This window comes from Pavona decussata, unplaced genomic scaffold, assembly GCF_977016875.1.
Source record: "Pavona decussata unplaced genomic scaffold, jaPavDecu1.1 SCAFFOLD_237, whole genome shotgun sequence".
NCBI classification, from domain to species: Eukaryota; Metazoa; Cnidaria; class Anthozoa; order Scleractinia; family Agariciidae; genus Pavona; species Pavona decussata.
The window spans coordinates 668,770-681,148 of record NW_028145642.1 but is presented as its reverse complement, the minus strand read 5'-3'; the positions used below and the strand labels follow the sequence as shown (position 1 = coordinate 681,148).

The 12,379-nt window shown below is 43.1% G+C and overlaps 1 protein-coding gene across 1 annotated transcript in view; it reads right to left on the bottom strand.

The window, feature by feature from the left end:
- The window catches only part of LOC146457761 (heat shock protein 75 kDa, mitochondrial-like), a 108,914-nt gene that overhangs the window by 14,114 nt on the left and 82,421 nt on the right, over window positions 1-12,379 (bottom strand). The window contains exons 10-11 of the mRNA XM_085091471.1: window positions 1,119-1,176; window positions 377-536 (exon numbers count right to left, since the gene is read on the bottom strand). Coding sequence (XP_084947597.1) covers window positions 377-536; window positions 1,119-1,176 — 218 coding nt within the window. The remainder of the gene's footprint in view (window positions 1-376; window positions 537-1,118; window positions 1,177-12,379) is intronic.

Below are 12,379 nucleotides of genomic sequence, written 5' to 3'. Positions count from 1 at the left end.
ATTCCTAAGTCACTTCTTCTTCATAGACAACATTTTAAATAAAAATGGAGATGCAGTTGTCTCTCATTCATTGGACCTTGCATCCTGTGAAATAGACGAGATCTTTCACTACATGCTTAGTCTAAAACACATCAACTGTTTCCACTTGACTAATTGATTGCCAACTGTAGGTGAGAAGGCCAGGACACTTTCATGCCAGAACCTCTTGTTTTACTATCTTTTCAGAAAGCCAAAAAGTGGAGGCCGAGCGCATATTGCAAACACTATTAGCATGCATGTTTGAAAGATTTCCAACTTTAATCAAGCCTTAAAGGCCTTATTTTGTGCTAATTTTCGTGTTGTCTCCTTAACCATATGTAGTATGTAGTATACAAACCCAAAGACTGCTCTGACTGAGAAGCATCATCTTCTGTATCAACTGGTTTGGTTTCGCTTTCAGTGGAGGAGTAATTCTCAGCAGCAATGATATTTTTCCTGTCAAAGTTCTTGAGATAATGTAGGGTAATGTCATCTTGTTCATTAAAGGTAAACAAAACCTAAGAGGGAAAACATTGTATGCAATAACTTCTTAAAATTGCAAGTTATTAGTAAGAATAATATATTTTCTTGACATTTGGGCAAGTTTTAAGTTGAGAACCATTTAAAAAGGCTGAATGTCGGTCATGTTTCAGTAGTTGAAAACGTCTGTGAACATGGATATATATTATATATATTGTATTGTATTGTATATTGGATAAATTACACTAGAGGAGACATTAGCTGGACAAGTACTTCACTTTTTGGTCTAGTTATTGACAGACTATGTTATTTTAACACATGCCATTTAAGGCACAGGTAAGATAATCTAAAGGTATAAGAGCAGTACAGAATTGCATATTTAAAAAATAGAGGGAGATCTAACCCAGAGAGGTTTGGTGAGTTTTTAATATGTCAGTTCCAGTTTTGACCAAGTGTGAGTTTGAATTGCATGATGGAAAACTGAAAATTTATGAGTTCTAAGAAAAGAGTGATTGCACTTATCGAAATTTATTTATTATCATTATTACTATATTTTTTTGGGGGGGTGGGGGGTGGGGGTCTAGAGTACGCATCAAAGTTGTACTTATGAAAACACCAACCTCAACATCATTTTTCTTTATGACTTCATAGTAAGGTGATGTCTCTGCAACGCCACGGCTGAAAAGAAAAAGAAGAAAAAGAAGAAAATCAGGTTTCAAGCAGAAGGGAGGAACATTAAGGGCATTTACAGTGTTACCCTAAAAACTACACTTACCCATTTTAGTCAAGCTTGTGAAAGATTTTAATAGGAGTTTTAGGAGTTCTGCAAGGAATGTACATGTGAACACATTCACATCGAACATGCAAAATACAAATTGATTTATTATATGAGACCACATTTGGGTCATCCTGTCATCATCTGAAACTATAAAAACAAAGGGTTGAGTTGATTAACGTATACTGAAAAAGTGCCATAGTGGCACAATAATAAATTGGGAATGGAAATTTTAAAATGTTCACAGTTCAGAGTTAATTGCATAATTATACAATTTGGACACACTAAAGTACTAGTAGCAAAGTGTGGAGTATGCAGTCGCGTGGGGCTAAAAAATGTCGTGAGCTAGCATGACTTAAACTTCAACAGCTTAAGCTTTCTCAGTATCTCGAACAGCCGCAAATTAATTTACAAAGGGAAGAAGAAAAAATGAAGCTAAAGCATGAGTACCAACTAGGAACCATGGGCAAAAGCATATGGATGACCCCAGGGGCCTGTTTCTCGAAAGTCTCGGTAACTTACCAGGCCCGATAAGTATATTTTGAAATGTTTTTTCGCCGATTACACAGTGATTACAGGCATGGTATTTGGCCAATGTTTTCATATTAGTACAGTGAAACCTCTATTAAGCGGACACCTTCGGGACCTTCCCAAGAGTCCGCTTAATAGAGGGTGTCCGCTTAATAGAGGTTTGTAAAAAATTGCGCAATGTTTGTTAACAATTAACATTCAACGGCTACTCTGTACTGTGATAAAGTTCCATTTCCTTAAGGAAGCTATCCAGAGTTCAAGTTCAATACCTTTCATTACCAATTTTAATTAGTGTTTTAAATGCAAAAACATAACAGCAAAACAGAAACGATAATACGCGCGGTACATGGATTCTTTCAGTGTTTGTACAAATTAGTTATTTCTTAAAGTAATCATAAATTGAAGATTGTTTCTGGTTTCGAATAACTATTTCCTGAAGCAGATCTGTTGATTTAGACAGGACCAGCGAAAGTTTCTCATTCCCTTTATATCTTGCATATTCGAGAAGCTTTTCGGCTATTTGTAGCGCTTCCCGGTCGGATTTGATTTCCGGTGCCTTCTCTTCCCCGTCATCCACACATTGCCCTTTCGCACCAACTTCTTCTTGTATTTCTGGGTCTTGATCATTTTGAACCAAAGCGTCCTCCCTCACTTTTGCTCTCCATTCTGGGTCAGAGGGGTCCACGAGGCCGGAGCAAACTTCAAGGTCGTCGTCACAACAAACAAATTCTTGCGCTGGACAAGAAGCATTGAGAGAATTCACCAGAAATTGCAAGCTTGACAGTTCCTCACCTTCAAAAGGGTCATCCTCATCCTCCTCCACTTCCGCCTCGGGATATAGGCCAGTACGCTTGAAACATTTAATGACCGTATCACTCCCATTCAATGGACATTAGGAGATCAACGGATTTGACAATCTCACTTGCATTACTGGATTAGATACATTGACTTTGCTGCAAACATGACGTAAAAGGCGCTTCTTGTATTTACATTTCCAGTTTGCGATGATTCCACTGTCAAGTGGCTGCGTCTTTGACGTAGTATTTTTGGGCAAAAACGTTAAGGTGATGTTCGAAAATTTCCCCTCGAGATTTGTGGAGTGGCAAGGCGCGTTATCCAAAAAGAGCAAAATGTTCCTTTGCCTTTGCTGTAAGCGTTGGTTTAGTGAGCTAAGAATGTTATCCATGATATCGTTAGTCATCCACGCCTTCTTGTTGCTAAAATAGTAGCATCCATATGGCCGTTTCCTGTCTTTCAGACGTTTGAAACAACGAGGCTGAACAGCATGGCCAATAATTACGGGATCTTCTTTTCCACCTGCAGCATTCACAAAAAATGCCCAAGTGTTTCTTTGCTTAGACTGCTTGCCGCCACTGCATCTTTTCCCTTTTTCACCGAGGCTAACGTCTGGAAGACCCTTCCAGAAGCACCCAGTCTCGTCCATGTTCCAGACGTTCTCTGGCTTCCATCCCTTAATCAGTTCTTTGGATCGTTCTTTCCAGCTCTCTAGTGTTTGCGGACTGACATCTGCTTCCTCTCCGGCAACGACCATTGTAGAAATGTTGTGCGCATTTTTGAAACGTTGTAACCATCCATTGGAAGCAACAAAACCATCAACATGTAGCTTTTCAGCTATTACTAAGGCTTCCTCTTGGAGCATTGTCCCGGAGACTGGAATATTGGAGGACCTGCAAAGACAATACCACTCCCAAACCGCCTCGTTGACGTCTGCGTACTTTCCAGATCTTTGCCGTTTTAACCCCTTTCTTTGGTTGTTTTCATATGCCTCTAGAATTTCCTGTTTCTTCTTTATGATGCTTTGTATTTGGGTTTTGCCAACACTAAACGTTTTTGCGAGCTTTCGGTAGCCCAATGTCGGATTGTCCTTTGCAAACTGTATTATTTCATGTCGCCTTTCCAATGTCAGGCAGGCTCTGTTGCAGCTGGAGTTACAGCTTTTCTTCTTTGACGGCTTCACAAAAGAGGAGTTTGATGATGATGATGATGCTGGTGATGATGAAGTGGACTGAATGGATTCAGTTGCGATTTCGGAAGATTCTCTTGAGCAAGCAGAGCACGGGACACAGAATGCTACGAAATGTCCTGCTTTCCATCCTGGCTCATCCTCCGATGCAGCTACATGGCAACTACTTGTCGAGAAAATGAACTTTGAACTGGAACTTGACGAAAGATTGAAATAGTTAATGAAGAACTTTGAACTTGATCAATTGTTAACCAACCGGATGTGAAAAGCGAACCTTAATTACTTTTGTGATATCCGATCCATGTATTTTGATTGTTTTAAGATTGGCCTAGACATAAGAAAGAACATTGCGAAACAGGACTCGAATAGCAATAGAGAAGCGCGCGGAGTTAAGAGATCGGATATAGTGATATATTGTGAAGCCTTAGATTTTGAGCCTTAACGGAGGAACGAATTAGCCATTAAAGGAAGTTTTCATTACATGGTCCTTCTTCGAGCCGGATAACATTGGATAACATGACGAAGAAGAAAAAATCACGACAGGGGCATCGCTCGTACGCAACGAAGCTGATGGCCAAAGCAGAAGAAATCGTAAAAAACTACGATCCGTCTTTAGAAAACAAGCTGAAACAACTGAAAATGTCGCTTCAAGATCGACTAGAAACTATTCATAGTTTGGACGCCGATATTTTAGACACCCTAGATGACGAGAAAGCGATTGAAGAAGAGATCGAAGAAGCTGGCGTCTTCAGTGAAAAGATATTGGAGATTGTTGTCGAAATTGAAAGCGTGTTGTCACGAAAAGACAGCCATGAGCATGGTGCTCCGTCGCCAAGCCAAGCATCAGAAGGCCCAGCCATTGCAAACAAGCACGCGAAACTGCCTCGACTTACTTTGAAGAATTTTTATGGGGATCCAAGCCAGTGGCTTACCTTTTGGGATAGCTTTAGGAGCGCAGTCCACGAAAATCCCGAATTACACAAGATCGATAAATTCAACTACTTAAGAAGCCTTTTACACGGATCTGCAGCCTCTACAATCGCAGGTCTACCTTTAACGAGTGATAATTACAGCGCAGCCATTGACCTTCTAACGAAGCGATTCGGGAACAAGCAAGTAATTATAAGTAGTCACATGGATAGCTTCCTAAAGTTGACGCCTTTACAAAACACATCGGACACTCGAAAACTGAGAGAAACCTTCGACAAAATCGAAGCCCACGTAAGGGGATTACAAGCTTTAGATGTGCCTGCAGAAACGTATGGAAGTTTTTTGGTTCCCGTACTGATGTCCAAAATTCCCGACGATATTCGCCTTTTGGTGGGCCGTGAAATCAAGGATGGAGAATGGAATCTTACTGAAATACTGCAACTTCTGCGAAACGAAGTCGAGAACAGGGAAAGATGTGAGGGAGTACCGGCCCTTACCACGAAAGAGAAATCATACAGTCCAGATGATCGAAGGAGTGGAAAACGAGAGCCAACAAGCGCGTCGGCATTATTCACAGAAAACACGCCTTCAAGTACAACGCATTGTACATTTTGTAAACAGCTACACCCGACAGCGAGCTGTCACGTCGTGACTAGCAAAGCCGCAAGAAGAGAATCTCTGAAAAAGCAGGGACGGTGCTTCGTTTGCCTTAGAAGAAGCCACCTTGCAAAAGATTGCCAATCGAAAATTGCCTGTTTTAAATGTTCTGGTAGGCATCATGTTAGCCTGTGCGAAATCGAAACTCCAGAAAGAGTCATGAAAAAGGAAACCAGGGTAAATGGCCAAAACAACAGCGACAACGGAAATGCCACAAACCGACAGACTCCTCCTGTGCAAGCAAGTACCTTTCACGTGGGATCGCAAGATTCAGTGTTACTTCAGACCGCCTTAGCCCTGATACAAAATGGAAGTACAACAGCCTCGAACGGAATTGAAGCCAGATTAATCTTCGATTCAGGGAGCCAAAAGAGTTACGTAACACGACGCGTGCGTGACCAGTTGAGCCTGCCAACGATCAGCAAAGAGTCTCTTTTAATAAAAACCTTTGGAACTGACGTCACTGGCCAACCAACTGCGTGTGAAAAGATAAAAGTCAGCGTTGGAAATACAAACAAGTTGTCATCGAAAGAAATTGAATGCTTTGTAGTGCCGACAATTTGTGCGCCGATCGGAAATCAAGAGATTGACACTGCGATAAAACGATTTGCCCATCTAAGAGATATCGAATTGGCCGATGGTGTACATGGAAACGAAGAATTGGAGATAGATTTACTGATTGGAGCGGATTTCATGTGGTCATTTTTCACTGGCGCGACAAAACGGGGAGAAAACGGTGAAGGTCCTGTGGCAAGTTGTACCATTCTAGGATGGGTACTGTCTGGTCCAGTCTCTGGAGAGAGCAAAAGTCCGCGACTTTCAAGCGTTAATTTCGTTTCAACACATGTTCTTAAAGTTGCCGCTGAACCAAAACACGAAAGTCCCCAAACGGAGGAATTACTCTGTCGTCTGTGGGACCTGGACTCCATTGGAATTCGAGACAAAGAGACTGTGCACGAAACGTTTCTGGAGAACATATCATTTGCAAACGGGCGTTATTGCGTGACGCTTCCCCTGAAAGAGAAGCGAGATCTCCTTCCTGACAATTATGACCTTAGCCTCGTCAGGTTAAACTCTCTGATGCGACGTTTACGAAAGGAACCTTCAATCTTAAGAGAATACAACCAAGTATTTGAAGACCAACTTCGTGAGAACATCATAGAACTGGTGGACGAGAAAGAAGAACTGTCACGCGACATCCATTACCTACCCCATCAAGCCGTCTTAAGAAGTGACGCCTTAACAACCAAATTAAGGGTTGTTTTCGATGCAAGCGCAAAGGTGAAACCAAGCTGTCCCTCGCTGAACGATTGCGTTTATACTGGTCCACCGCTGACCGCAGGGATTGCCGACATACAAATGCGCTTCAGGGCCCATAAGGTGGGATTAGTTGCAGACATCCAGAAAGCCTTTCTTAACATAGAGGTGGACGAGCAACAAAGAGACCTCATGCGATTCCTGTGGGTCGATGACATCAACAGTGAAGATCCAAACGTCCTGATCTATCGTTTCTGTAGAGTGATCTTCGGAATGAACTGTTCGCCTTTCCTGCTGAACGCCACCCTTAAACATCATGTTACCAAGTACTACGAGAACGATCCAGACCTAGCACGCAACACATTAGAAGGCCTATATGTCGACGATTGGACGTCTGGCGGCGAAGACGATGACGAAGCCTACGCTCTCTACAACACAACGAACGCCTGCTTCGCAGCCGGAGGATTTAACCTGAGAAAATGGGCCTCAAACAAGAAAGAAGTTATTGAGAAAATCACCCTAGATCGCCTCAAAAAGGAACGCCTTAAAGAGCAAGAGTCACCCTCGAACGAAGACCAGTCCTTCGCGAAACTCTCCGTTGGTGGCTTAGATGAGATTGACCCGACTAAGGAGCATAAAGTGCTTGGAACTAATTGGAACTTGGAAGAAGACATCTTTATCATGAAGCTAAACAAAGTTGTGGAATTCGTCAGAAATCTGGAACCTACCAAGCGAAACATTCTCCGAATCGCAGCTAAATTGTTTGATCCACTGGGACTTATTTCACCGGTGATGGTTGGGCTTCGAATGCTGTTACAAAAACTGTGCCTAAACAAATGCGAATGGGACAGTCCCATCCCTCAACACCAGCAGCATTACCTTCAGAAGTGGATGAACGACATGGAAAAGGTCAATCACATAAGCGTGAGCCGCTACTACTTTCCGGGCGAGAGAAAGAAGGTCAAGTCAGCCTCCCTGCATGGCTTTGGAGACGCCTCTAAAGAAGCCTACTGTGCAGTTGTTTACTTGTGCATTGAAACCGAAGAAGGATACAGGACCAGCCTTGTAGCGTCCAAGAGGCGAGTCACGCCCTCGTCGCCCATGACTATTCCAAGACTTGAACTACTTGCCGCACTCATCCTAGCACGCCTGGTCGCAACCGCACGAGAAGCCTTGTCACAAGTAATTAACATCGAAGAAGTCTTCTGCTGGACTGACAGCATCACCGTGTTTTATTGGATCCAGGCCAACAAGGACTTCAAGCAGTTCGTTCAAAACAGAGTAGACGAGATCCAAACGTTGACCGATGTAAAGAGCTGGCGCCACTGCCCCGGAGTCGAGAACCCCGCTGACGTCGGGTCCAGAGGATGTCCAGCATCCGAACTAGTGAGTAACAGCCTGTGGTGGGAAGGTCCTGCTTGGCTTAAGGGTTCCTCAAAGCACTACCCGAAGTCCGGAGTATCGAACGAAGAAGATCTTTCAGAAGAGTGCAAGAAAGAAGTCAAACCAATGAAACGGAGCCCAGAGATTGTGACAAATACAAGTAGCCTTGTTAGCCTGACCAAAGAGCCTACACCGAACAAGCCTGTGAAGTTTACCGACGACATCGACTGCGAACGATTCAGTGATGTCATGAAACTATTCAGAGTGACAGCCTTCTGCCTAAAGTTCATTAAAAATTTGAAGTCTTCGAGAAACCGAAAGAGAGAGCCTCAGAATACAGAGCCAAGCCTAACAGCGGAAGAGATTGATGAAGCAAAGTGTCTATGGATCCGCAGTTTACAAGAAACCATGAAGAATGAGAAGAATTTAGACAACCTTAAGCTTCAACTTGGATTGTTCAATGACGAAGACAACGTTATCAAGAGTAAAGGTCGACTCGGAAACGCACAACTGGATGCCGCAACACGTTACCCTATCCTGTTGCCAAGAAGACATCACGTGACGAAATTGATTGTTGAAGCCTGCCACAGAAAAGTGAAACATGGAGGAGTCAAAGAAACACTCACAGAATTGAGAAGTGAATACTGGATTCCGAAGGGAAGACAGCTTGTCAAGAAGATCCTTCACCACTGTGTCGTATGCAGGAAATTGGAAGGAAGGCCTTACACACCGCCACCGAGCGGCGATCTGCCTGAATCACGGGTCACCGTCACCTCTGCGTTCACACACGTAGGAGTAGATTTCGCCGGCCCCTTATTCGTGAAAACTGGGAGCGGTGCAGCCAAACAGATGACGAAAGTTTATATTTGTCTCTTCACATGTGCCACTTCAAGAGCCTTGCATCTGGAACTTACCCCAGACCTGTCATCAGAAGCATTCATAAGGTGTCTACGAAGATTCACAGCCAGGCGAGAAACACCAGCCTCCATAACGTCCGACAACGCCAAAACATTCACGAAAGCCAACAAAGACCTTGCCCAATTATTTCAAGACAAGAAGACACAAGATTATGCCGCAAACCACGGCATAGCATGGCACTTTATTCTGGAGAAGGCCCCCTGGTGGGGGGGATACTATGAGCGTATGGTACAGCTAGTAAAGAGGAGCCTCCGCAAAGTCTTAGGAAAGGCACAGCTGACATATGAAGAACTCCTCACTGTTCTGACAGAAGTGGAGGGAGTGCTAAACTCACGACCTCTTACGTACATCTACCCTGAAGTCACAGAGAACCCACTTACACCCTCACACTTAGTGATCGGAAGACGTTTAGCCACTCTACCGGATAACGCCCAGCTAAGCGATGATGAAGATCCCGTATCCAAACTGCAACGAAGGGCTCTATACCTCAGTAAACTCCTGGAACATTTTTGGAAACGCTGGAAAAACGAGTACCTTGTGGGCCTGAGAGAATTTCATCGTTGCAGCCCAAAGGGAGTTCAAGACAGAGGGATCAAGACTGGTGACGTAGTTTTGGTCCATGAAGACACTTCACGAAGTAACTGGAGATTAGGAGAAGTGATAGAGGTGATGGAGAGTAGCGATGGTTACAAGCGAGGTGCGTTATTGCGAGTGACAGTAAGAAAGGAAAGCACTCAAGGATACGGAGGCCGATTCAGAAGCTTTTCCCACTAGAAGTGAACACAGGAAACACACCTGCACAAGAGCAAGTCGGAGTTGTCCAAGAACCCAATCCTCGTTCCGAAACCTTGAGACCACCAAGACGGGCAGCAGCAGCTACTGCCGACGTAATCAGGAGACTTGTTGACCAACAGTGAGCGGTTGGTCAAGGGGGGAGTGTCGAGAAAATGAACTTTGAACTGGAACTTGACGAAAGATTGAAATAGTTAATGAAGAACTTTGAACTTGATCAATTGTTAACCAACCGGATGTGAAAAGCGAACCTTAATTACTTTTGTGATATCCGATCCATGTATTTTGATTGTTTTAAGATTGGCCTAGACATAAGAAAGAACATTGCGAAACAGGACTCGAATAGCAATAGAGAAGCGCGCGGAGTTAAGAGATCGGATATAGTGATATATTGTGAAGCCTTAGATTTTGAGCCTTAACGGAGGAACGAATTAGCCATTAAAGGAAGTTTTCATTACACTACTGCTGCGATTACACACAGGCTTAGCACATTTGAGACATCGATATGTCGTGTTCTCTTTACAGTTCCAACAAGCTAACTGAGACATCATCGAACATCAGAAAACAGCACAGTCCGAGAAGTTTGATACTGTAAACATATGAGTCAAGGGCATGTAATACAGTAAGAAGTTTACATCATGATCATGTTGACCTTTGCCCCTGCAAAACATACCAGCCCGAGTGATTGTTTGCTAAAATAGCAGTTAATGAAGTTGGCAAAAAGTGGACTCTACGTAGTTGGTTCACTTCAACTTTGCGAGATGGAGACAAGTAAGGATGTTCTACGAGTTAAATCGTTCGTGAGAGGGTATCACGAGTACAAAGAAATATGGGAACCTAACATTGGTCAAGAAGCGATGTTAATGCGAGAACCTCAAAACAAATGGGACTCTAATGCAGTCGCAGTGGTAGGTGGTGTTGCAAGTGACACCATGGCGAGGAAGCAAGAATTCTCGAATACGGAACCACTCAAACACCCCAACGAGTTTGAACCCGGACGCGAAGAAGTGGTTGGCCATCTTCCTAAGCTAATGGCATTACACGTGACAAAGTTTTTGAAGAGACCAACAAATTCTGGCAAGGTAACAGTTACGGGGAAAAGAGTAAACCGAGGTGCCGGATATGGCTTAGAGCTTCAATGCGAATACCTCTTTTACGGTGATAAGTTCTCATGTGAGTGGCTGAAGAAAAAAATAGCCAGGGAAGGATTTGATTGTGAATAGCTGTGCTGTGCTTTGTGCAAGACTCTTGAGTGAACTCACAGGCAGCCCAAGCTCAAGCTGTGAGTTGTGGTGATCATCTTGCGTAATAACTGTCACGGCGCAAATTTAAGAGTTTGTATGGGAATATTTACGATCGGGTTTAGGAGGTAAAAATTCCGAAAATTTCTGAATAAAAATTACATACCTTGTTTATAAGGAGTGTGAAACCCGGGAAACGATAACTCGCTAAAATGACCTCTAATCAGCAAAAGGAGACAGAGAAACAACAAACAGTACACCGTATTAACAAGGTATGTAATTTTTATTCAGAAATTTTCGGAATTTTTACCTCCTAAACCCGATCGTAAATATTCCGTTGTTATTACGCAAGATGATCACCACAACTCACAGCTTGAGCTTGGGCCGCCTGTGGTGAACTTTGATCGCGGATGATAATAATCCGGCCGGATATCGGTCTAATCGACAGTTTATTGACAGCTTTATTAACCGACTACTGTACTTTCAAGGACGTAATCCAATACTTTATATTATCAATTCAGTTCGGTGTCTTTAACAATAGAAATTAGCCAAATACAATTTATTTTAGTGTCCGCGTCCGCTTAATAGAGGTGTCCGCCGAATAGGGGTTCGTTATAAAGGGAAATATAAGACGTTAATTTCGGGACCCGGCTTAGTGTTCGCTTAATAGAGGGTGTCCGCTTAATTGGGGGTCCGCTTAATAGAGGTTTCACTGTATTTAGTAGTATTTAGTATTCAAAGCTAACAAAAATTGACTTCTGTTAAGAAACATTTATCACCAAAGACACTTATCGGGCCCGGTAAGTTACCGGGACTTTCGAGAAATGGGCCCCAGGAGACACCACGGATTCCAAAACTGGATGACCATGCTGTGCACAGAAAAAGTCTACATTCAGGTTATCCGGTGGACTCTAGATGGAGAGAATACCTAAGACCACTAACATGCCATCACCAACTAATATCCCACCGTGAAGCAGTGTATTTTTGACTTAATTGGAAATGAACCACCAAAGAAGTCTAGTTTGGATAATTTTGCTCCTGAGTTGACTTATGAAATACCAACAGCTTCCTCGGTAAGCACCAACACCACACAAGGAAATGCAGCTGATCCAATCAAGGAAAACATTGAACAGTTGGTTCAGTCTTTAACTTCAGTGTTAAATGATGGATTGCACAAGCCTAAAATAGAAATACTCACCTTTGATGGAAACGCCTTGGAGTACATGTGATTCAATACTGCACTAGCAAGACTAGAGAGGCGATTAAAAACTGTTGCATTCTGAAATCGGTACAAGGCTACAAGAAAGCGAGGCACATTTTGCATCATCAGCTCAGAAGACCTCATCTAGTCACGCAAGTTCAAGTCAATCAGTGAACAAAGGGACAGACGATTAAGCCAGCCAATGGTGCAGT